This window comes from Fonsecaea multimorphosa, assembly GCF_000836435.1.
Source record: "Fonsecaea multimorphosa CBS 102226 unplaced genomic scaffold supercont1.20, whole genome shotgun sequence".
Lineage (NCBI taxonomy): Eukaryota > Fungi > Ascomycota > Eurotiomycetes > Chaetothyriales > Herpotrichiellaceae > Fonsecaea > Fonsecaea multimorphosa.
The window spans coordinates 464,912-488,319 of NW_015971654.1; the positions used below are offsets into that span (position 1 = coordinate 464,912).

At 52.5% G+C, this 23,408-nt stretch overlaps 10 protein-coding genes across 10 annotated transcripts; 5 read left to right on the plus strand and 5 right to left on the minus strand.

The window, feature by feature from the left end:
* Positions 1–313: 313 nt before the first annotated feature.
* Z520_08773 (uncharacterized protein) lies at positions 314–1,898 on the minus strand (the record flags this gene model as incomplete). Its single annotated transcript, XM_016779269.1, has 2 exons — positions 314–738; positions 800–1,898. 2 exons carry the CDS (start codon positions 1,896–1,898, stop codon positions 314–316), a joined length of 1,524 nt encoding a protein of 507 aa, XP_016629776.1.
* A 513-nt stretch (positions 1,899–2,411) lies between these two features.
* On the plus strand, positions 2,412–6,203 carry Z520_08774 (uncharacterized protein; the record flags this gene model as incomplete). The annotated part of the gene is made up of 1 exon (XM_016779270.1): positions 2,412–6,203. One exon carries the CDS (start codon positions 2,412–2,414, stop codon positions 6,201–6,203), a length of 3,792 nt encoding a protein of 1,263 aa, XP_016629777.1.
* A 416-nt stretch (positions 6,204–6,619) lies between these two features.
* On the minus strand, positions 6,620–7,204 carry Z520_08775 (uncharacterized protein; the record flags this gene model as incomplete). Its single annotated transcript, XM_016779271.1, has 2 exons — positions 6,620–6,674; positions 7,011–7,204. 2 exons carry the CDS (start codon positions 7,202–7,204, stop codon positions 6,620–6,622), a joined length of 249 nt encoding a protein of 82 aa, XP_016629778.1.
* Positions 7,205–8,110: 906 nt separating this feature from the next.
* Positions 8,111–9,729, minus strand: Z520_08776 (uncharacterized protein; the record flags this gene model as incomplete). Its single annotated transcript, XM_016779272.1, has 2 exons — positions 8,111–8,786; positions 8,840–9,729. The coding sequence occupies 2 exons, from the start codon at positions 9,727–9,729 to the stop codon at positions 8,111–8,113; spliced, it is 1,566 nt and encodes a 521-aa protein (XP_016629779.1).
* A 249-nt stretch (positions 9,730–9,978) lies between these two features.
* On the plus strand, positions 9,979–10,794 carry Z520_08777 (uncharacterized protein; the record flags this gene model as incomplete). Its single annotated transcript, XM_016779273.1, has 1 exon — positions 9,979–10,794. One exon carries the CDS (start codon positions 9,979–9,981, stop codon positions 10,792–10,794), a length of 816 nt encoding a protein of 271 aa, XP_016629780.1.
* A 162-nt stretch (positions 10,795–10,956) lies between these two features.
* On the minus strand, positions 10,957–14,193 carry Z520_08778 (uncharacterized protein; the record flags this gene model as incomplete). Its single annotated transcript, XM_016779274.1, has 1 exon — positions 10,957–14,193. The coding sequence occupies one exon, from the start codon at positions 14,191–14,193 to the stop codon at positions 10,957–10,959; it is 3,237 nt and encodes a 1,078-aa protein (XP_016629781.1).
* A 495-nt stretch (positions 14,194–14,688) lies between these two features.
* On the plus strand, positions 14,689–16,311 carry Z520_08779 (uncharacterized protein; the record flags this gene model as incomplete). Its single annotated transcript, XM_016779275.1, has 1 exon — positions 14,689–16,311. The coding sequence occupies one exon, from the start codon at positions 14,689–14,691 to the stop codon at positions 16,309–16,311; it is 1,623 nt and encodes a 540-aa protein (XP_016629782.1).
* A 34-nt stretch (positions 16,312–16,345) lies between these two features.
* On the minus strand, positions 16,346–17,513 carry Z520_08780 (uncharacterized protein; the record flags this gene model as incomplete). The annotated part of the gene is made up of 4 exons (XM_016779276.1): positions 16,346–16,650; positions 16,716–17,010; positions 17,072–17,190; positions 17,252–17,513. The coding sequence occupies 4 exons, from the start codon at positions 17,511–17,513 to the stop codon at positions 16,346–16,348; spliced, it is 981 nt and encodes a 326-aa protein (XP_016629783.1).
* Positions 17,514–18,280: 767 nt separating this feature from the next.
* Positions 18,281–20,160, plus strand: Z520_08781 (uncharacterized protein; the record flags this gene model as incomplete). Its single annotated transcript, XM_016779277.1, has 5 exons — positions 18,281–18,416; positions 18,482–18,597; positions 18,665–18,863; positions 18,922–19,696; positions 19,791–20,160. 5 exons carry the CDS (start codon positions 18,281–18,283, stop codon positions 20,158–20,160), a joined length of 1,596 nt encoding a protein of 531 aa, XP_016629784.1.
* Positions 20,161–20,986: 826 nt separating this feature from the next.
* Z520_08782 (uncharacterized protein) lies at positions 20,987–22,774 on the plus strand (the record flags this gene model as incomplete). The annotated part of the gene is made up of 1 exon (XM_016779278.1): positions 20,987–22,774. One exon carries the CDS (start codon positions 20,987–20,989, stop codon positions 22,772–22,774), a length of 1,788 nt encoding a protein of 595 aa, XP_016629785.1.
* Positions 22,775–23,408: the final 634 nt, after the last annotated feature.

Consider the following 23,408-nt stretch of genomic DNA (forward strand, 5'->3'; position numbering starts at 1 on the left):
GCTCAGAAATTAATAATAGGCGGACCTGGGCCGTGAAATTAGGCTGCAAGTGGGTTCAGTCTGGCCGACGTTTCATACGACTTCAGATCGAACTGAATCTTCAGAGCAGCCGGAGCAAGTTAGCAACACCCTCAATGTGTTGCGAGCTGGGTTTGAGAGGGTCCGCTCCCCTACTTGGAGGCATCCCAGTCCGAATCTCGACTTCCTGCTGTCTCAATATCCAGCGGTCAGACTCCGAGTCAATCTCGTCCTCCCTCGGGTCCCCTGACGTGTACCACCCAAGATCGCTCTGGTGATCTGTTGATTTCAGATGTCAAGCTGGAGTAAGTGACACCTTCGTTCCATTGCGGGAGCACAGAGTCAAAGACAACGACTCCTCCCACGGTCCTGGGTCACGACTCTCCAAGACTCTGAACTCCTGAGCCATGCGAACCACAACATAGGCAACTTCAATCAGTGCATATTGCTGGCCGAGGCAGATTCGTGGACCGCCATTGAACGGTAAATACTCCCAGCGTGGCTGCAACCGTCCAGTCTCCCAACGCTCCGGACGGAATGTGTCAGCGTCTGGTCCGTAGAAGTCGCTGCGTCGATGCATGGCATATATGTTATAGCACACTCGAGTGCCCTTTGGCACAAACACGGGCGAGAGGCCATCCTTGCCTCCTCCAACTGGAAGCACAGTATCTCGTACAGCCTCACGTTGGTTTCGCGGAACCACTGGATGGAGACGTAGCGCTATTGAAGTCAGTAAACGTCGACGGTTCCAAGGGTTAACATAGGGGAGAGCTGTTCCCACATTCATTGATGCAGCACTGGACATATTTCAGACTGCGAAGGTCCTCGTAAGTGGGTACCCGGCCTTGTAGTCCAGCTATATCTCTGCGCACTTTATCCCAAATTGCCGGATGCTTAGCCAACATGAAGAACAGATTGCTGAGCAGACTTGCAGTAGTATCACGACCAGCTAACAGAACATTCATAAGCTCGTCCAGAATACGACGCTTGTCGGAGGTGCGCCATGCCAATTGGTGTAAAAAGATATACTTCTGTCTCTCTGTCTCAGGTTGTCTTTTCTCCATGGCATCCTTGCCGGACTCGACTGCGTAGAGTGCCTGCTCAACAAACTGTTGGGCGAAGTCTCGGCAGATGCGTTCGCTCCTCTCGGCTCGCCGGTCGTGGTAAAACAGGTTCAAGGGACCCAAAGTAGCTCTCAATATGATTGCGTTCTGTGCATCATTGAATGCCTGAGCAAAATTGAGCTCCGATTCCATCTTCTTCAGACTGCCGACAGACTGTCCGAACAGGAACTCGGTCGCGGAATCAATGGTGTAGCGGAAAAAGAGATCCTGCAAGTCCACTACGGTCTGTCCGTCACGCGGAAGCAATGAGAAGAGGTCCTGGATCAGATTCTCAAACGAGGTCAGGTCTGCGACCTGGTCACGGGTAAAGTTGGGCCTCAGGAGGGCCCGTGAGGAGGCCCAGTGGTCGCCATCGGTATCAAAGATTCCAGCACCCAATAGAGGCTTGAATGCTTGAAGGCGGTAGCCGACGCCATAGTCCTTGAAACTGGTTGACAGGACAGTTTTGATATTTTGGGGCTCCGTGGTTAAGATCAAATGATGGAAGAGCTCCTTGACAGCGAATGTGCTTCCATAGGTACGAAAGCGCTCGCAGCTCGCTTCAAGAACCTTATGCTGTCGGAGATCACGGATGATCACAGGGATAACGTCGAGGCCCAAGAAAGGCTCCTTATTGAAGGATCTCGCCAGTGGTTTACAACCATAGCGGAGTGTGAGCTGACGGCGGATGAAGAAGCGCCGGACAAAGACAAATGCAATGATCACCAGCGCGCCAGCCAGCACGCACATAAGCTGGAAGCGGAAATCTGAGGACATTTTCTATGAACAATATATGAAATACTGAGCGAATGGTACTGGGTAGGATCAAACCACGAGAAGTCTGTTCAGATGGACGTGGAAGCGGCGCCTTTCCCGCCAAGGCTCCGAGCGGAGTGGCTGCAATGGGTAGGTACCCAGCTCGCCAGGTACCTAGTACCTACCTAGTACCCGGATTCTGGGGAAGAAGAATCGGGGCCACCACGGCACCGCAGCCACCAGACTTCGACAAGGGGTCCGCCCGGATGACAGACGAGGCATGTGGCATTTCAGTTGTCCCTACCTTCGTACCTATTCTCACTTCGCTGTCTTCGCTTCTTACAGATGACCCTCAGGCAGACATCAACGCTGTGCTTGATACAATTTCGACAAGCCCACTTTCCCATACCTATGTCAAGACCCGTCAGCTTCAGCTGACAACCGACAACCCGCCTCTACCTCGATGCGCACAACGGCTCCATGATTCGATGATTCGATGATTCGCATTGCTGTCGCTAGGCCCATCGTGCCTGAATGCCCGTCCTGAATCCTTTCCTGCGCGCGCTCTTTCAGAGTAGTGTGCTAGGTCATGCGCTCCCCGCCCAGAACTACGTCCTTCTCGTCCCTACCACCGAGTCCCTCCTTTATGGCCAAGACCGCGAAACCAACAAGAGATACGCCGACCATGTCGAAGACGAAGACTTCCTGGGAAGCCATATCCTCCGAATCATCCCTGCGACAGCGGAGAAGGATGGAAATGTCCGCGACAGTCGTGGCAAGGCGAAAAACTACTCGACCGTCAATGGGCGCACCGTGATTCTAAAGGAGAATACCGTCTATAGCAACAAGGGGTTCAAACATCTGAATCAAGCGACTCTTTTGAGTGATTTGCTATACTATTCGCCGGGAAATGACATGCAACAATGGCTCGTCTACTACATTTCGAAACCACTGACTGGTCTGTTCGAGGCATTGCCTATAAAACCGGCAATCATCGGGGAGACCAGAATCAACCATGCCGCACCCGGCACCTCGTCCTCGTCTTCCGAGCCTCCCACTCCGAAAAAGAAAGATATCAAGACATTTGGTCAATTATTGGAGAATTTTCCCATGATACAGCGACAGATGCAACCAGGACTAGAAAGATTGTTCAATGAGTTTAGCAAGGAATTGGGAAAGCCCCTCCCTCCACCCCCTTCGCGCAGTCCAACGCCGAGCACGTTGGACGGGACGACTCAAGCTTCGGAAACCGGATCTGTCAAGTCAAACGGGTCCGTTAAATTGCCGTTCAACTCTTCTGCGTATTTCGAAGATGAGGAGGATCTGATGCGGACAGCTCTGGAGACTGCCGTTACAGCTGCAATCGATCTCTTTCAAGGTGTCGACAAGCAGCAGCTTTCCTACTTGGGTGCAACAACCGATTTGACCGGTCCTGACGTCGAGAAATTGATAGAGCGATACGTGGCAGAATATGTTCATCCCACTCTACTATTTCCTCGATTGTGTTCGTTTCACAAGGCGCAAGATCAAGAACTTGATCGGCGAATACGACAGATGGAATGTTTAGATGTATCTCAGGTTGGAATAGTCCTCGAAGACGGTAGAAACAGCAAAAGAGATCTCATCAACCGGGTCAACCGGGGCGTCGCGGTGTTTCGAAGAATGGGCGTCGCCGGGAGTCCCCAAGAAATGCTCGACATCCTTCTCGAAACCCAAAAAGTCGTGTCGGAGCCACAAGGTATTTCAGACGAAGAAAAAAGGGCAGTGGCAGCAATGACGATTAACGCGGATATTCTGGTGTCCATGCTCCTCCTCGTGGTTATCCGTGCCTCAGTCAGACATCTTCAGGCACGGTTGTCCTATATGCAGCGCTTTATTTATATCGACGACGTCGAAAGTGGCGAGATTGGGTATTCGCTGAGTACACTAGAGGCCGTCCTGACATATCTCGCAAGAGACGCCGGTGGTCTACGAAAGGCATCAAAGCAAAACCAGTTGCTCTGGAAAGCTGTAAAAAGTGGAAAGATCGACGAAGTTAGATCAATATTTGAGGAGTCGGCTATCATGTCAGACGGCCTCGTCGAAGAACCTGCAGAGGTACCATTGTCCAGAGCGACAACAGTATCTACCAAATCCTCCGACTCATGTCCAAGAGCGGCCTTGTCGCGAACTGCGTCGAGCGAGGGTGGTCTGTCACACGTATTTCCTTTTCAGGCAGCAGAGAGAAAGAGTCTGCTACCCAAACAGAAGAAGAAGGTGCAGATGGCAGCAGCTAGGAGCATGTCAGTCTCATCGGCATTTTCACTTTCATCCAGGGCCGCCACAATTGAAACATCGCTAAGTGGAATCGAGGGCGACACTTCTGTGCAGAGCCTGGCTCAAACACAAGATGCTGTGGGAAATTCGGTCTTGATGATGGCAGTCGATAACCAGCGACCGGATTGCCTTCGATACTTGTTGAGCTGTACAGAACTTTACAGTCCAGAAGGAGTGCTGGCAGATGTAACCCAGGATGGGGCAACATTATTGAGCGCCGCAGTACAGATGGCGAATATTGATATGGTTGATATCATTCTGGGCTATGCTGAGCAATACACCGACGAGCAGGCGTTCCGCGAATACCTGTCTGTCAAGGACTCTCGAGGACGGAGCGTGGCACACTACCTATTCAATACTCCTCAGCTGATCAAGAGACTCGCAAATGTCCTTCCCTGGCGACAAAGAGACAAAATCGGACACACGCCTTTGTTTGCCATTTGCCGGACTTATGACCACCCTGATTATAGCAGCATGGTCTCGGAGGCCTTGACGGCTGCCAAGGAAGCTCAACATGATGGCGGCCCACTGCGCCTGGAAGACCACATAGACAACAAAGGTAACTCCTTGCTCCATATCGTTAATGATGCTACTATCATGCAACGAATCCTGCAAACTTGCGAAGTCGATTTGAATGCCATGAACGACAAGAAATTTACTCCGTTGATGCTGGCAAGCAAGTACGGGAGAGTGGATATGGTTCGCATTTTCCTGAGCGACCCACGAATAGACCTGCACCTACGGGAGTCTCGTGGATTGACTGCCGTGGAACTGGCAAAAGATGATGAGGTGCGGAATCGAATCGACGATTTGACATTGTTCTCGCCAGCGAATACAGCCGATGCCACGGGAAGAATAACAGCGATTGTCCGGTCCTTCTTTGTCGAGGATGGTTCAACAAGATTTATCCTCAAGTCGGGCGCTCCGAATCCCGCAGTCTCAAGCACGACCTATACCATCACCACAAGCCGACGGTCGTTGCAAGACTTCGAAAACCTGGCAAAATGGCTTTTGATGGATTTCCCAGCGTCATACATGCCTACTATCCTAGCCTCGAACTTCCGGAGTCCGTTTCAGCTACACTCACGACCATCGCGCGCGGCGTTGTATGATATACAGACTAGTCTTGACCGATTTCTGAAGATCCTGTTGAAACATCCTACTTTCTCCACGCACGAGATGTTATGGGAATTCTTCCTGGTCCCAGACATGCTACAAGAACAGATGATCGATCGAGCACGCCTGAAGGCGGAACTGATTCAGGAAAAGATCAACGATGAATACGATCCCCTCATATCCCGGGCAGATATGATTGCCGTGGATGGTCTGGTCTCTCATTCGAGAGATATTGTGCGGAAAATCAACATCTGTACTAGATCGTCCATACGCAAAGGTCACGCTTATGTTCAAGCACATGCGGATTTTGCAGAGGCGTTGAGCCTATGTTCGGTAGCCTTCGCGACAATGGGAGCTCCCGCGACGACTCTTTCAAAGATGCACGTTGACGCCTTTTTGAAATTTGCAGCCTTGATGCATTCCGAGCCGGCGAGTTCTCCTCTGCAGAACTATATTTGCAGCGTGAGCTCATTTCACTCAACGGTTGTCGCGGTTCAGTCGGCGCTGCTGAAGCCGAGCGCGTTGATCGACCGGATCACGGCAGCCCAAAGGGCGATGGAGAAGGACAGGTCGAATCTGGTGAACAATTCCATCCCGCGAAAGGGCGTGCTGAAGAATCTCAACCTCCCGTTTCCGGGCACCGAGGAATCACGTATCAAGGTGGTCAAAGATACCGAGAAGAAGATCTTGGAACGAGGGTTGGAAATCGAGAAATTGGGCAGGGAACTGAGGTATTCTCAGGAGGTGGTGGTCGGGGAGCTGGCGGGTTGGACTACTTGGAGGCAGGAATGGGGCAGGGCGGAGATGAAGAGGCTTGCTCGGGGGATTGTGGTTCGCGAGCAGGAACGGCTCAAAGGCATGCAGAGAGTCCTCCGGGCATTGAAGGGGAATTGACATGCATCTCCGAAGTGCGTATAGTCGGTCAAAGAGACAGGGAGGAGACGAGACGAGACGGAAAGGTTTCCTTGGACCTAATGTTTAGTGCAGTGGCAGATGAAGGGACTCGACGGATGTAAAAAAGCTGCAACACAGTGGATGATGGTCGCTTCGAGGTCATCAGTGATACCCGGCCGGAAATGGAATGGGACTATGGTATAGATCAATCAGTACATTATCTATTCGATTCGTCGTCAAGAAAGTTCATATCAGATTTATCCCTTTTTTGTACCATCTCATTTCTTCTTGAATCCGTAAAACTGCATATCATCATCTTACACGATGCCACGCCGTGCTTGACCCACTGGGACCTGGGGCGAGGTCTATACCGTCTCGATCTGACCTCTTTATTTCCCCATAAAGAGATTGATCTCTCATCCATGCGTCACCTTCTTGACGGTCCCGTCCTTGTCGACGTGGATGTTCAGCCTGGCAACAGCGTGCAAAAGTTAGCCTGGACAGGTTCATGCTCGGAACGTAACCTCTTGACCATCACGGGCGATGCATGGCGAGGAGATGTAGTTTTCCTGCTGGCGTCTCCCTGTCTTATGTTCCTCCCTATCCTCACTTTCCAACTGCCTTCGTAGTATTATACCACCCGGCCACCACCTCCACATGTACACATTGTATACTTTTGTATGGCACGCATTTTGTCCCCGCCCACGCCTCTCACACTGATCATGAAACGGCAAAGATTCAAAAACCACACGACCGAACGCACACAACCCATCAGGGAATTTTTTGTGTGTGAGAGAAAACACGTACCTGTCCGGATTATGGTCCATGGTCATCATGCCGCCCTCCTCAACCACACGATGGTTCTGCGGCAGATCCTTTTTCGCGAACGACGTCTCGTTGCTCGTCTCGCCGATGCGCTTGCCCATCAGCTTGTTCATCCACTCCGAGGTGTTTGAGCTGCCGCCCGAGGTGTTGTTTATGCCGGGGACGACGAGGGGCATTTTTGCTTTTTCTTTCCTTTTCTTTCCTAGAAAGAGGGGAGATAGAGGGGAATAAGTAATACGGTGGAGGAGGTTCGGGTCTGGCTGGGGTGGGTATCAAATGCTGTGATTGATTTTCTGGGGAATTGGAGGGAGATATCTCGGTACGACAGAGTTTCAGGAAGAAAAGAGAAAGAATTGATACCGAGTGGGAAATGGAAGGGTCTTTTGTAGGGGACTTGTTGCCGTTTGATTGATGCCTGGTCTTGTACTCGGTACCCTCACATGCATGCCTGATGATATACAAGTGAAAGACGCAGTTGAAGAACCAGGGCACTCAGCCATGACGTCGTTTAACCGGGACTAACCACAAACCATAAGCAGCCTTTGGCGCAATAACCCAATAACCCACCACGTATGGGCGAGCAGAGGTAGTATCCGGTACTTGCCCATGTGAGCATCTGCATGTACCTGCGTCATCTCGATGAACACGCGATCGCAACTTGCATTACCTAGGTAGGTCGGTATACACACTTTTCCCGAGCGAAGAATTATTCTGTATTTTCTTTTCCGAGGCCCATGGCCCCCTTTCCCTCTCAGCTCCAAGAGGCAAATGTGGCTGGACAAGTTAGCAGCCTAATGCATGGGTTATCCAGTTTTGCCCCCTTTCCGTCCTCTTTCGTCGGAAGGTCATCGATGATATGATAGGACCCATGCTCGTCAAAGGGTAAAAGTACATTTTGGCTTTGGAAGTCCCTCCCCAACAGCCCATCAGTTTGGAACAAGAAAATGTTGATCTAAAAAGCACACACATCAGGACCGAGCTGAGTTGATCCTGACAAGGGACAAACATGACGAGCGTAGAATCCACCTTTGATTTCCACAGAATGATCGCTAAATGCGACGACATCGACTGCAGCTGAGAGATCAGATGTAATCTCTGGCCGCCTTCTGCAATTCAATCATCCTCCACCCTCTCGTGTCGGGATTGTTGACTTCTTCCGGGATTCTCGTCACTCCAATGGCGTATGTGACCAACTGCACCTTGTCCTCCATTCCTGCTGCCAATTCGTTCGTCTTTGCGTTGCGGTAAACGTGGACTTCTTGCGTCCGACACGTGATGATGAAGACGGGGATATCGCCAGGTTCCAGCAATCGAGCGTTCAGGATGTCGACGTGTCTTATGTCAAGGATCCGTCCGTCCGATTTCAGGCCGGCCTTGGTGTACTGTTCCATCAGAGCCGAATAGACCTGAAATTGTGCCGCCGAGAGCCACATCTTCAAAGTTTCGACGTCGCCCTTAACGTATGCGTCGAGCACTTCGGGTAAAATGTATTCTCGCATGTCGCGCAGGAAAGGTTCCAATTGGAAAGACGGGTCCATTTCGCGGAATTTCTTGATGACCATGGCCGTCTCATTCTCCGCGAAAAACCCGGCTACTCGATCGGAGATAGATCGCGCGGTCGATATCAGGGGATTTTCCGACTCTTCATATGTAGTTTTCATGTTGAATAGACTCTGCATTAGCTTCGAGTTCTCCTTGAAATTGTTCCATGACTCTCGCCATGCCGAATCTTTGTGGACTGTAATGTTGGTTCCGGCGCTGCAACGAATGTTAGAGCCAAATGTCACAAAATTTGTGTTTGGTACACCTACTTTGGATCTTCAACCATGGGTTCGTCTTTTTTGTTGGGCGATTGTGCCTCTTTCAACCTTCGGGCTTCTTCCCTTTTCCTTCGCTCTTCTTTCTCTATCCAGCCACCATATCTGGAGCTGCTCCCATCATCGACTGCTTCCGAGACGTCCTTGAACGCCTTTGTTTCCCGAATTGGCCGAGTGGCTTTTTCGATTCCCCGGCCGGTCGCATTGACTCCCTTTCGCACACCCTGTACGACAGGCGTTTCCCAAGCCCACGCCGCGCCTTGGCCGATGGCGCTGGCCGTGCTCTTCAAGACTTGCGAAGTGCCCTTGGATGCGGCCTCAGAGGCCTCTCGCGCCCTTCTTACAGCATCGGATTCGGTAAACTGCTGGACGGAGCCCGAGAGTTGCTTTGTGGATTCATTCCATTCTTTGGACGCCTTGAATTCTGTTCGGAGGGTGTCGACAAAAACCTGCCATGGAGTTTTGTCGCCATGAGGTGGTGGAGGTGGAGGGGACTCTTTTCCGTCTTTTTCTTCCTTTTCTGATTTTTCCTCCTTCTGATCCTTTTCTTCTTTTCCCTCACTTGCTTCCTTTTCTGTTTTGTCGTCCCGCGGAGGATCTCGGACTTCTTGTTTCGGGTCTTCTTTGGGCTGGGTCTGTTGGAATCGAGCTCCGGAGGTGTGAAGGGATCGAAGGAGAGTCTGATTGGAAAGGGTGAGTCTAGGGGAGAACGGCGTCAGGTGTAAAGAGGAATTGAGAGGTGTCGATTGTTCTCGTGAGGGGAGTAATCTTCTGTAGGCTGCTGTCCTTCCGTACTGCGCCGACGCTCGCAGCGTGGCAAGTTGAGTGGTGGCTGTCACATAATGACGGACACCATGGAGAGGTGCGCGACGCAATACAGTCATGCTACGGAGCGTTAGTCTGCCAGCGAGAGTAAAGAAACGAGCAGAGCACTGAAAGAAAAGATTTCAGCAAGCTCATTCATGGTCAGTTGATGCGTCTTCAAGACGGCGCGGAGGAAATTGAATTTCGGCTCGGCTAAGCTTCCTGTTCCGTTGCAGATTCAATTGCAAGTTTCTTGCACCACGAATTGCACATTGTGCAGTCCGCTGTTCCTTTCGTCTCACTGACGACAACATCGTAGACGACGCAAGATGGCGCGTTCAAGAGTTCCTTTGCTGTCCTCTATGTGCAGATCATGTCGGAACTCCTACCTCACACAGCCGCGCCGGGCCATCTCAGATTCAAGCTCAAGCTCCTCCAGAGAACCAGAGCGCCAGCCCAGCAGACTCTCTGAACGGCTAGGGATCAAAGTCAATGAAGAAGTCTCGGCAAAGGAGACTGATGCTCTGAGCCATTTCCACGAGCTCCTACGCGGAAGTTCAAACAGCAGTGCAGCGTCGTCAACCACGAACAATTCGATGCGCTCCATCTTCCAAAGAGACCTGCGGAACGTCGCCCAATCTGCACAAGCAGAAGCCGCAACACGGCCTTCTCTCAGGAGCTCGTACACGGACGAGCCATACCACATCAACGTCTACGCCCACCGGCATAACACCCATATCACATTCACCGAACCCAACCGTAATCCAATCTTATCCTTCTCATGCGGCAACCTGGGGCTGCGCAATGCACAAAAAGCATCCTACGATGCAAGCTTCCAATTAGCAGCATACACCTTTCGGAAAATGGCAGAGAAACAGTGGAAACTTGGAGGCAGCAAAAGCAACAAACATAACAACAATCCATGGTGCACGCTATCGAACATTAAAAAGCCGGCGTACAGTGGTTCCCCCGGCGCAGGAATCGAGGTGATTTTCCGAGGATACGGGCCAGGAAGGGAGGCCTTTCAGAAGGCATTGCTGGGGACGGAGGGGAGGATGATTAAGCCTCTGATTGCGAAGGTGACGGACGGGACGAGGCTGAAGTTCGGCGGAACCAGGAGTCCGCAAGTCAGAAGATTGGGTTAAGCAGGGTGGGGATGTATATGTTGTACGACTATGGCGGGTGGATAGAAGCAAAGATTGATGGTCTCTGCTCCCCAACCCGGATTGGCAAGCAGAACATCTAGCAGACTCTTAAGGGAAAAGCACCATTGTGAAAACACCTAACTATCGATTCCGTTTTTGTTCTCAATATCCACCTGGTGAATTCGAGAAATAGTCACCACCAGTGACCTGGCTCACTCTGACCGGCGACGGACTCGAACTTCCCTCGGAGCTTTCCTCCATAGCTCTACTCCTGGACCGCGACGGTATCTGCAACGTTGCTGCTGCGCCAGACACGGTGCGATGGGGCTCCAAAAGCGTGGGCTTGTTCCCGAACCCGACGCCGGCGATGACCCTCCTCAGCACGTCTCCCCTCGGATCAATGCCCATCATGAACCGGGCGAGTTCCGCGCACAGCTCGAAATCGCCCTTTTGACGCGCGAGTTTCATCAGGCGGATGACGTAGCCTTCAAACTTGCGGGCGTCGTAGGCCACCTCGGACTCAGACTCGGACCCGTTACCTTCTTGTTCCTCCAGCCCCTGCAGGACGATGAGGTAGCCGCCGGCGGTCTTGAGGTCCTCGAGTTCAAGGGCTTGTTCGAACAAGGTGAGAGGCGGTGGGAGGTGTGCGAATAGCGTGCGCCAGGACGATAGCTCTGTTTTGCGGATGCATTGCACCACGGTCGACAAGTATGTTGTCGGTGGGAGGACGAGTTGGAGGAATGAGAGAACAGCCGGCAATGGGCCCTGTGCCTCATCTTCATCATCCTGGTTGGCCTTCATTTGAGGTTTCCGATCAACTTCATCGTCGAGGACATTGTGTAGCAGGATCTCCAGCGCGTGAGGAAAGTATGAGAGGTTCTGGTACTGGTTCGCTAGGCCGAATGCCGCGGCGGTATCGTTGGCTTCACAGAGTTGGTGGCGAAGAATATAGGGGAGGAAAAGCTGTGTGCGGATGCTGGAGCGGAACTGGGCAAAGTTGACGTCTCGCCGTTGCAGAAGCTCGGATTCAATACCGAGCACAACACCTTTGGTGAGAAGGATGGACAAAGGGTAGAAATCGACGGACATAGACAGGACTGGCGAGGTGTTGAGATCTCCTGCAGCGTGGTGGAACAGATCACGCACATCGGGCCAGAGACGAAGTTCATCACCGCTGAATGTCCAGAGAGAGTCTCGTAGAGAGTAGTTTTGCTGGCTTCGTAGGGTGAATGCCGATCCAGGCGACGGCGTGGGTGGCGCGGATTCATCCGGGCCAGTACTAAAGTTGAAGTATATCTGGTCACGCATTAGAATGTAGTACTCGACATGCTGAGCAATGACGCGCATGTCGTATTTGAGCTCGTCCTTTTCGTTCCGAGACGCTTGCAACAACACCAACTTGTCGTCAACGAGGAACAGGACGGATGCGAATTCCACGTCTCTAGAGGGATCCCCGTTTCGAAGCTGAGAATCTGGTACAACCCAGCTGACGGACCGAACTCGGCTTGGGGCACGCACGATGCCATGAAAAGCGATTTGGCCCACTTGCACAAGCTGTGCACCTCGTTCGGTTATGTTGAGGATATAGTGGTAGAGGATGTTCTCGTATGTATAGACCAGCAGAGAGTCTTCTCCTGAAGGGCCCACAAACACGATGGGCATGGAGAATGCTTCGTTATGCAACGGGAAACGACCCAGCTCGAGCTCCCGCGAGTACAATCGCAAGTCGTACCCACTGGTATTCTCAGTTGCAACGGCAAGCACATGGTTGAACCAGCACATCCCTCCGCGGACTGCGAACGAACTTTCTACCGATAAGTCAGAGAATGTCTTCCACCTTCCGCTCTGAAGACTGTAGTGAGCCAAGCCCCGGCGACCAGCAATTGCAACATATCTTCCGTCTTGTGAAACGACACACGACTTGATAGGCCATTGAGTGTGTAGATAAACATGTGGATATTCGGCGTGATGCCAAAGAGATGCCTCATTCGATATGGAAGTCAGGTCGGGGAGTTCATGGCCACGATAGACTGTCAGTTCTGTGGGAGTCTGGAGAAGAGCCCGAACGAGATTGGCGCAAGAGAAACACCCCATGGCGGCACTCCGCGACATTTCTAACTTCCAAATCCGATTTTCAGACGCGGTTGTGAGGAGAATCTCGCCACCAGCACCGATCCATGTCGCTCGTTGGACAGCGAGGAGCCATTTCTCAGAATTGGACTCTGCGTGCGTCAGGTTTTGGTGGAAGGTTGAAGCGCCCTCCTTTCCGAACACCGACCACGTACACCAACCCTGTTCGTATCCGACAAAGAGACAGTATCCATCAGGAGACCATACGAGACATGTAATAGCGCCTCTAGATGAGGGCGAAGTGGAAGCCCTGAAAGTATGTGACAATGGAATATTCCCGGCGTAGTCTTTTGCAGAATAGCAGATGATTTCTCCTCCCGAGGTAGCAATGGCGATGAGTGAGAACCGGGCATTGATACTCGCAAATGTTGCACTGGAGGTTGGTGGTTCAGGCTTGTGAAAGCAGTAGCCGTCAAACAACCTTGTCGCTGGGGTCGTGGATCCCCTTGAGGAGGGAATGGAGTCATCTGACGACGGTGCTCGTGACAGTTGGGGTTTGATCCGCTGCACCGCATACGCATGGCCGTCCTGTGACAACCAGACGGAAAGGTTCATGGCTCTGTCATGGATCATGGTTGATATGCTCGATTTCTGGGTGATCCAGTCCATCCTGTTCAGTAGCTGGGCGACCGCATTGGAGCCATCCTTCTGAAGGTCCCACCGAATGCACTGCACGGCAGCAGGTTTGGTCGTTGCCACAATTATTTCCGAGTCAAGGGCGTTGATCGAATTAATCCCAGCATCGATTTTGATGGCTCTTCGAAAGCGCAAGAGAACCTCTGGTACCCCAACGGTCTCGTCGGTTCCAAAACTTCGCATGATGTTTTGACGTTTTGCCTGGCTATACCCATACTGTTGTTGCAGGACCCTGGCGGTCTGATCGCTTTCTACAGAGTAGAGCATCAAATAGCCTCCCGCCGTGCGAATGACCAAGGTGCTCCCGTCTGGTTTGAACGCGACGCCCAGATTCTTGCCATAAGTTTCCAGCGACTTTGGAGAACGAGAGAGCGAGGCGAGGACGACCACAGGTCGCGTTGACCACAAATCCAATTGGAAGGGGCTAATTGTCGCAAAGAGGTGGTCATGCCGCGCAGCTTGAAGGTCGATGATAGCATTGGAGTCATCGTGAGTAGAACCATTCTTCTCTACCTCCTCATTTGAGCCGTCTTCGTGGCCGGCTTCTGCTTCTGCTCCTTCGGGGTGTTGGGCAGTCACCGCGCTGGGGCCATGGTATGCGAAGATCTGCGGCACGCTGCATGGCCAATACATTATTCAACGAATCAGTGCCCACCCGCATATCTGCTGAATATCATCTTCTTCCGCGTTGCCACCACAGTTGACCACAGGAGGTGCTGGGGCTTCAAGGTGTCCTGTGGATGAATTGCTTGAAGATGCGGGACGATCTGATGCCAAGAATACCATCCACTCCATACTAATCCCAGGTTGGGAGGATGGTGATGCCGCCCTGTTGCTCCAGCGAGGGCATGTTAATATATTTGGCTGGGCCGCCGCTTTTGCTCAGCAACCATAAGAACCTCGGTACCTCAGACAGTCCATTGCTCTGAATCTTCTCGCCACCCCTTCGTCAATTGCTCAAGCACCTCGATGTTCACCACCTTCACTAGCCACGAATCCCCTTCATCGCAAAGCGCTGCTACTACAACGGCCACAGGCAGAGCTTGTGACACATGTAGGAGGCTGAAAATCAGGTGTCGAAATGCGAAGTCGATACCAAGTTCTTCGTCACGGACAGCAGAGCCTTGCATGCAGTGTCTCAAGGCGGGCCTAAAATGCACTTACGACGAGAAGCCTGTCAAACGTGGCCGACGGCGGAAGGGACAAACCCGCGAGAGTACTCATCCGTACTCTGGAAGTCTGCTTGATTTGAATTCTCCATCCTCTCAAGAGCCAGGACTGTCGCCCACGGAAACGATTGGAACTCTCGCAGAGCCCAACGTGGGTAGTCATGCGCCTCATGGCATCCTGCCTGGCACAGACTGCGAAATTTTTGAAGCTGATGGCGACAACCTCCCATTTGGACTACAGACTTCTGACTCCGATGCGGTTCTAGTCGACGACGATCAATGCTTACTATCGGATGGGATGCTCCAAGGTGACGAGCTTTCTAGGGGCGATGAAATATGGAGCGCCTTGGACGAATTTTTTGACACAATGTATGTTGTGTTCCCTGTTCTGTCATACACCAGTCTCGCCTCACGTCTTATCATCGAACCAGCATGGCGTGCCATCCCTGAATTCCGCACACTGCTTTTGTCAGTTCAGACAGTGAACGCAGCAAGTCAATTCCGCATGGCTCCAGGAGATAAAGCGCGCCTTTCAACCCTCATATCTCAGGTTGAGAGGTCACGCTTGGATTACAATTTTGCCGATCCAGCGACGCTTGACAGCGTGGTTATCTCCTTATTTCTCTTCACCGCCTATAACGTCCTCGAAACACACAATCGTGCATTCCTGTATCTGGATGAAGCTCTCTCTCTTTTAGAGTTGGTGGAGCCTGTCGATGAAGAAGAGCGGCAGAGAAAGATACAGGTTGAGCAAGTTCTCTTCAATACTGAGGCAGCAACTCTGGCAATATACGCAGACAAGCGCAGGCGACGACGGGCTCGCAGGCCAGGGAAGATTGCGGACGTACCACCAATGGCGTCACATACCTTTGGCGCTATTGATGAACCCGACAGAGTTGCTAAGCACTTGTTGAGGCGACTCACTGAGATACATTTGGCTGAGAATGCAGAAGCGTTCGAGGAAATAGATCTCGAGTCTGAGGCCGACATGGCAACGCTGTTTGGCGCAGTGTTCAAACGCCATCGATACTCCCGCATACAAGCAGCTGACGTCGTTGTTACCCGACAGTGGCAGCTTTCAACAAAACTTGTTGCCAATCTCCGAAAGGGCCTGGGGATCACGCCGAGATTTCAGAAATCAGTCGAATTCCTAGGTCTTGCAGCCATGTCCTGGATTTGCTTGTTGGGAGAGGGCGAACTGCGAATTGTGGGCCTGGGAAAGCTGTCCAGCCTTGCACAGAATATCTACAATCTAGCAAGAAGAGGCCAGTGCCAGTACATTCTAGGTGGTCTCGCAGGCGCTGTCATCAAGGAGGATCATGAGAAAATCTTTGCACCTCAGCTCGCTGAGGTAGTCATGCCTTTGGTCTCGACAGTACCTCCACCAATAAGTGTACGGTCGCACTACGAGTACCAGAGCTTGACGCCTCAGGCACGGACAACGTTGCAACTTGGGTCTGTGAATGGTGGCGCCTTTGAGTCTGACACCGATCATTGGAAGTCTTCAACACAGGATCATGTCGAGGAGGCATATGATTGCAGCCCACCAGACCTCCTTGATCGATTCATTGATCTATCTTGAACAGACACCAAAAACACGAGAATTTCCACCTGCTCTACCGTGAGTCAGGATCCGCACAGCCAAATGCTGACATAAAGATGTCTCTCTGGTTCTCAAGCCACCTCTTTGTCACGGTGGCATTCATTGGAAAGGTGAAGCCATGGGGAACACCAGGTAGGATCTCTTCCGTAACCTCTGTACCAAATGAGCGAAGAAGCTGCGCGTACGCCAAACCTTGAGGCATCAAATAATCGCAGGCGGCAACTGTGACGTGGGTCTTGGGGTGTTGTGCGATGGCTTGGGCCATGAGAGGAGATACAAGAGGATCATATATGTCCGTCGATTTGCCGACATAGAGATCTTAAGGCGTCCCAGTCAGTTGGTCATTTCTCTCCGACAGAGCATACGATACGTGTACAACATACCGTATAATTTCTCGAATTCCTTAACCACCAGTTCCGGGGCCAATGGGACGTCTGCAACTGTTTCCTCGATGCTACTGGTTTGGCAAGGCCGTTGCTTATTGAATGCATCTTGTGCTTTTGGGTGTGCAGTCACAGGGACCACAAGGCTCACCATCCGCAGATTGGGAAACCCGGTCACTGGACGCTGCTGGGTGTGTCTAATGCTAACTGCAGCCGCAAGATTCCCGCCTGCCGAAGCACCCCACAATGCTATGCGCGAGGTATCGATTTGGTATTTTCCGGCGTTCCGGATCGCCTTGAGGAAATTTCATTAGCCGTCAAACAACCTTGGCTTACGGGGTGAGTCAAGCACATACCCATGCAATCGCCTCACTGCAGTCATCTAGGGGGGCTGGAAACGGGTGCTCGGGAGCAAGTCTATAATCGACGCCCAGAACGACGGCGCCCAGCTCAGACGCGAACAATGTCGATATGGCTGTTGTTGCAGTCAGCTTCTGGGGTAAATGTCACACGTTCCGAAAACTGTCATCACTGACTTTCGTCGCCACAAGGCTTGCCATGGATCCATCCACCACCGTGGAGCATGAGTATTGCTGGTCTCAGCTGCTTTGAAGTCTTCTCTTCAAGCTCGGGGTCATATACCCGTATGACAAATGTATCCTCGCTTCCATCCGAGCACAGCACGGATACTTCGCTGATGTCGACCTTGGCTTCAGGTCGTCGACGTTGAATGTCGCATCTGGCCCTGTGTTCGGCGAGAGGTCCTTTTAAGAAAACATTGTCTATCCAGCTGCGCATAGCCTGGACATCGGTACCTCCTGGAATTGCCGTAAGATCGATGGGCAGCTTTGCCAACTCCTAGACTTCAGTCACTATAGCTTTTCTTTTCTCCCCTCTTGTTGTCGGTCTTGGGACTCCCCACCTGTAAGAAGTTGAAGTCCGGGGCTTGGAGTTTGTTCACAGGGTCGAGAGTCATACCCTGCATCCTACAGAGCAGCTCCAGATCTGGCGACACTGCGCCATTCTGCTCGTGGAGGACAGAAGCCGGCTGGACATCAGCTGTCCCGGTGACTGAAACTGCAACCATGGTTCGATCGGCTCTTGCGAAGGGACCGGTCCAGCGGGAGACCGTCAGTTCTTTTCATTTCCATCATCACAACGGGCGGTCCAGACTGCTGATCCTCGGTAGGTCAAAGGGATGGACCTATTTGATACGTTTGGGGAATTCCGGTTCTGGACAAATTCTCCAAGCGGCTTAGTGAGTTGCATTTTTGTCAGCGATTGGATTCTTGCAAGGCTGCACACAGTTTTCCAGTCTCTTCAGTGCCCACCTTCCACTGGACATTGCTCCAGACTGTCTGCCCCATTAGGACTTTTCTCTCCTTTGGTTGCCTTGAAAATTCCCCATGGGGAGAGAGTGGGTTGTTGTGGTCTGCCTTCGAGACTGCGGGCAACCCTGACTCGGGGTAAGTGGGGATCACGATATATAACATACAGGGTTCCTCCTGAGCCCTCGCACAGTTCTTCCATATTCTGCAACAGGTATTACTCTCATCCTCGAAACAATGGCTTTGTTCACGACCAAAAACGACGTGTCGACGCACCAGGAGCATGTCTCCGAGGTCACCCAGGATGCGGCCGCAGTTGATCGCAATATTCATCATCCTAAGGGCTGGATGAATTGGAGAGTTGTCATGTATAGTGAGTCTTGCTCATGCGGCTTCAGCTCATCTGGCTGGGAAATATATCTAATGTGCCATCTCTAGTGATCATCGTTGGCCTTTCGATGGGTCTCTATGGTTATGACAACAACTTTGTTGCTCCCCTTTTGTCCTTACCTTTGTTCATTCAAAGATATCAAGGCTCTGGGTTAGCCTTCACGGTGAGTGGTGGCCTGTGCCCGCTCTAAAGATTTCACAAATAGACTAATGAAAATGCGTTGAATCTAGGCTCGGAATCTCGATGTCCTTGTCACGGTACCTCTCGTAGGCGCGGCTATGGGGACCTTCATTGCATCTCCTGCGATGAAGAAATTCGGACGCAAGAAGACTTTTATCGGGGCTTACTTCCTGTTTTGCACCCCGGGCTCGTTTTTACAGCTATTTGCTCCCAATATCGGTGGCATGACCGTGGGGAGATTCTGGAATTGTGAGTGCCCACGTAATTAGCTGCCACGCTGCTGAAAATGGTCTAATTGACGTTTCAGATCTTGGAATTAGTATTCTGACAACTACCGCGCCGCTTTACCTTGCGGAACTGGTCCCTGCCCACGTGCGTGGCCGAGCAGTTGGCTTCTGCATAGCTGGAGTAGGCGCAATAGCGATCATTGCCACGACTATCGTGTGGGCGAGTGAGAAGATCAACGATGAGCGGCAGTACAAAATCCCCTTGGCCGTCCAGGCAGCCTGTCCCGTTACTTTTGGCCTTCTGACGCTGCTCTGCCCCGAGTCACCTCTCTGGTACGTCCAGCACGGCAAGGTGGAGGACGCACGGCGTGTGCTCATGGTGATCCGCAACAAGAAGACGGAAATTGTCGACGCAGAAATATCCATCTACCAGGTCTCCATTGCCGAGGAGGCGGAAATGCGCAAGCAAACCCGGTTCTGGGACATTTTGAATCGAGCCAACCTCAAACGCACCCTCACCGCGGGGACTCTACTCAGCTCAAGCCAAGTGGGCGGGCAAATCTTGATCGGGACATACTCGACCGTCATCCTCGTGCAGAGCGGGGTGGGTAACCCGTTCCAGATGACCATCATCATCACCTGCCTGCAATTCCTGGGGACCATCATCGGACCTACCCTCGTGGACAAAGCCGGACGCAGGCCCGTGGCGCTCGTTGGCTTTTCGATCCTCTGCGCCCTCGACATTGCCGCCGGGAGTCTAGCAGCCGCGGGGCTGAAGACGAATAGCCAGAGGCTTGGCCTTGCCTCGGTCTTTATCCTCTTTGCCTTTGCCAACGCCGTATCTTTCCAATCCCTGTAAGTCCCAATCTTATTGTCCTGACACAGCTTCACCGTTTTCTCTCTTCCCCCCGGTGTCTATATCTATACTAACAACGTCCTTGCGTTTCAGGGCGTTCGTTCTCCCCACGGAAATCGCCACGCCAGCCCTCCGAGAGCCCACGGTGGCGTGGTCCATGTTCTGGTCGTACGTGACGGCCGTGATCACGACCTTCGCCGTGCCCCAGCTCACGTCGGCCGACGCCGCCAACCTCGGTGCCAAGACCGCCTTCATCTTCGCGGGCTGCGTCCTGATCACCACCATCTGGGCCTACTTTTACATCCCGGAGACCGCGGCCCGCACGGTGGTCGAGGTCGACGAGATGTACGCGATCAATCTGCCCATGCGGAAATGGAGACACTATCAGTGCCAGTCTGTCCGTGTTACCGCGGAGATTGTGGAGCAGAAAACCGCAAAGGTTGATGAAGAGGGAACTGTCTAGGAAGTGCGGTCGTGCTGAAGGTCCATCGAATCAAAAGGATCCTCAAGCCCCCAACTCTTCGGTTCTAAAGTTGGTTACTCAGTCCCCGAAAGTCAAACCTCTATTACGCCAAAGTATCCGGTCCAGATTTGTTACAAATTCATGAGTTACCGACCTCAAACGTGGCTACCCCGGGGTTATCAACCGTGTCATTGCTTGGGGGCACACACTCATCTGATCGTCGCGAAACGTGGCGTGTTCTCCGTATATAATCTCAAATCCCTACAAATTCATCAAGCCAAATAGTTGTCTGTATTCCGTTTCGTTCCACCGCCCACGACTAGAGTCACTTACTTGCTCATAGACAGGAGGATAGATATGTAACTGGGGAGGGAGAAAGGGAGGAGGCTGATAATTTATTGAGAAAAGCAGCGTCTTTGGATGGATTGTGGATATGCACCGTCTCGTCGCCAGCAAAGGCCCTCATCCAGATTCTCTGTAATCTTGCCTAACACCCCCGCACCCTGATTTTGCAGAACGATGTCAAGGAACCAATAGGACTGCAACCAAGAGTTGCCCTTGGATTGCAATTTGCTGAGTCAGTCTACCATATCCTTCTCTGGGCTGGATCTCTTCGTATTACCATCGCCAGGGTCGGGGAGGAGGGGGGGTGCACAAGACCAAGAACCAGCCTGCCCCTCAGAAGCCTGTTTCACAACCATATATACCTAGGTATATATTATATTCTTTGGCAACCTCCCCCCCTTCGTATGCAAAGGGCCATGAGATAGTGAGATTGGACCTTTTCTCAAGCACATCCCCAAAGTCAGGACATACACACTTCAGAATGCCCATCATCGACAAAGACGTGCCCAAGGCCATCTCGATCCCCTCGGCCACGCTGCGCAAGTTCACGGGATCGCGAGTAGACCCATACACCCGCTACGTGGCGTATCGGCTCTTCAGGGACCTGAACATCTCCGTCCAGGGCCAGAGGAACATCAACAATGCGCTCAGCAATCTCCCCGTCCACGTGTCCATCGCGCCGTTTGAAAAACTGTCCTTTGGCTGGGGATTGTCAAATGTCATCCGCGACCAGGCTGTCCACGAGGGGTCCTATGAGCATCTGGCCATGATGATTGCACTTGGGGAAAGCTTTCATGAGCCCTATGGAGCTAGAGTCCTCATGGCCATGGCCAATGCAGCAGCTGGTCCTGATGACATGACGCCGCATTTCAGTCAGTGGCAGGCCGCTCTTCACGGCTGCAACGGCATATTCGCTACGTCGGACTTTGGACTGCTGGTCGAGGACTATCTTCAAATCGACCCTTATCCCATCGTCTACCCGATAGCGGAGGGCAAGAGCATCGACAACGTCTTCCAACCGAGCATGATCGCCCAGGCGCTGCAGGCCCTGATGCGCGTCACAAAAGGGGAAGAAAAGCATGTCACGCTCATAGGCAGCGGTATCTTATCGTGGTTCGCAGCAATCGCCGAGTGGCTGTGCGACCTGCGCATCATCGTCTATCAGAAGGACGGGAAAGAACTCCGCGTTACGCACCCAGACCAGGAGCCCCAGCTTACGCTGGTCTTTGTGCCGGAAGCGGGCATCAAAGCATCATTTGAGGCATGGAAGCCCACGGGACCAGCCGTCGAAGAATTGTCGCTGATCGATCGGACATACTCTGCCACTCTCCATACCTCACGGTTTGGAGGTCGGGTCGCGTGGCAGTCACTGCTTCCCCGAGTATTTGGCAAGAGTTTCCACCACCTCGACCACGACCAATCCAAAGCCTTTGGGACAATGATCGGCAGCGCAGCGCGGATGTTTGAAGGTCTGGCGCACGGCAAGGGACACGAGGAGCACGGGCAATTGGTGTCGGTCCAAAACCAGAACAATACCGCGTCGTACGGCACCGGTCTCATTGAAACCATCACAAACTGGATGCCCGAACTGCGGAGGTTTCAGGGTCGCATGGAGCGCACGTTGAAGCTGTCTCACGAGGATGCCTCAGCCTCGTACGTGGAGAACCTGACCAAGATCAGGAAGGCCTGCCACTGCGGCATTTGCACGTCCAAGGACGAGGTAGAAAAGGACAAGGAAGGCCTTCCCCCGGACCACGGGTACTGCCTGGCAGTTTTGGTTGAGACGGTGATTTCGCTGGGTCTGACCCTTGCCCGAATGGCGGTGTCGGCCAACCTGTTTCCCACCAGGCACGGCATCTACAGCTTCTACCAAAGTCAGGTGGCCAGGCGAATGGAGGCTCGGGGCTTGCACTGGACGATGCATTTCAAACTCGTCTATGGCAACGTGTGGAACGCCCCTGATGTCGTGCGACTGCAGAATTCGGTGCAAATATTCGCCGGGTCGAGGCCCGAGAAGAACCTGCCCGAGAACCTGGTCGCACTGTCACATGAGGGATGTTGCGCATATTTCATGGATTTGGAAAAGAGAATGAAGTCGACGTCGGATTGCCCCCAGGTCAGGTTGATCCGGGTGGTGTCTGGGGGAATCAACGTGGGCGAGAAGGTGTTCGACAGGGCGTGTATGGGTCCTGTGGAGGACGCTGACCTAGACGATCCATGGGAGGACATCACATATGAGCATCTGCCCGAGCCTCTGTCCTTCAAATGAGGCCAAGATGTTCGTTTTGGGAAGGTCTCAACTTCCCGGAGCAGGTGCCAGAGTCTTGGGGTCACAGGGATCGGAGTGTCTGTTGGGCAGGCGACTCTTGCTCAACGACCGACCTTGACGGATCAATGGGATATTGGTCTTGTTTTTTCTTTTCGTTTTCCCGGCTTTCAAGTCTGTCGGAAAAGGGACGAAAGGGGCGCTGCCATGTTCGATCAGAGAGAATCTCGGGATCTATGAAGGACTCGTGTCGAGTGGTGGGGACGGGGGCAAGGCTAGTTTGACGCCCTGTAGATATTGGGCGAGACACGCGGAGATGCTTCGGGGGATGGGTTTCGAGTTGAGATCATGTGGTGCGATTACTATTAATCTGGGTGTTTCTGCGGTGGTATCTCTTCGTGGTCATGGTTGTAATGCGCCATCTTGTAACTTTGGATGGAGGGAATCTGCGGCGTCAACATCAGCAATGACTTTTGTAAGGATGATGAAACAGAAGTGAATGACGACCGTGTCTTTAGGCCTGGCAGTGCTAAGCGAGTTTCTCCCTAACTCGCTCCGTCCAAGGCTGGTTATTGAACAGGCCAAAGAGACGCAAGCAGCCGAACAGCCTCATATCCGGACGAGTCCGACGGCGGGG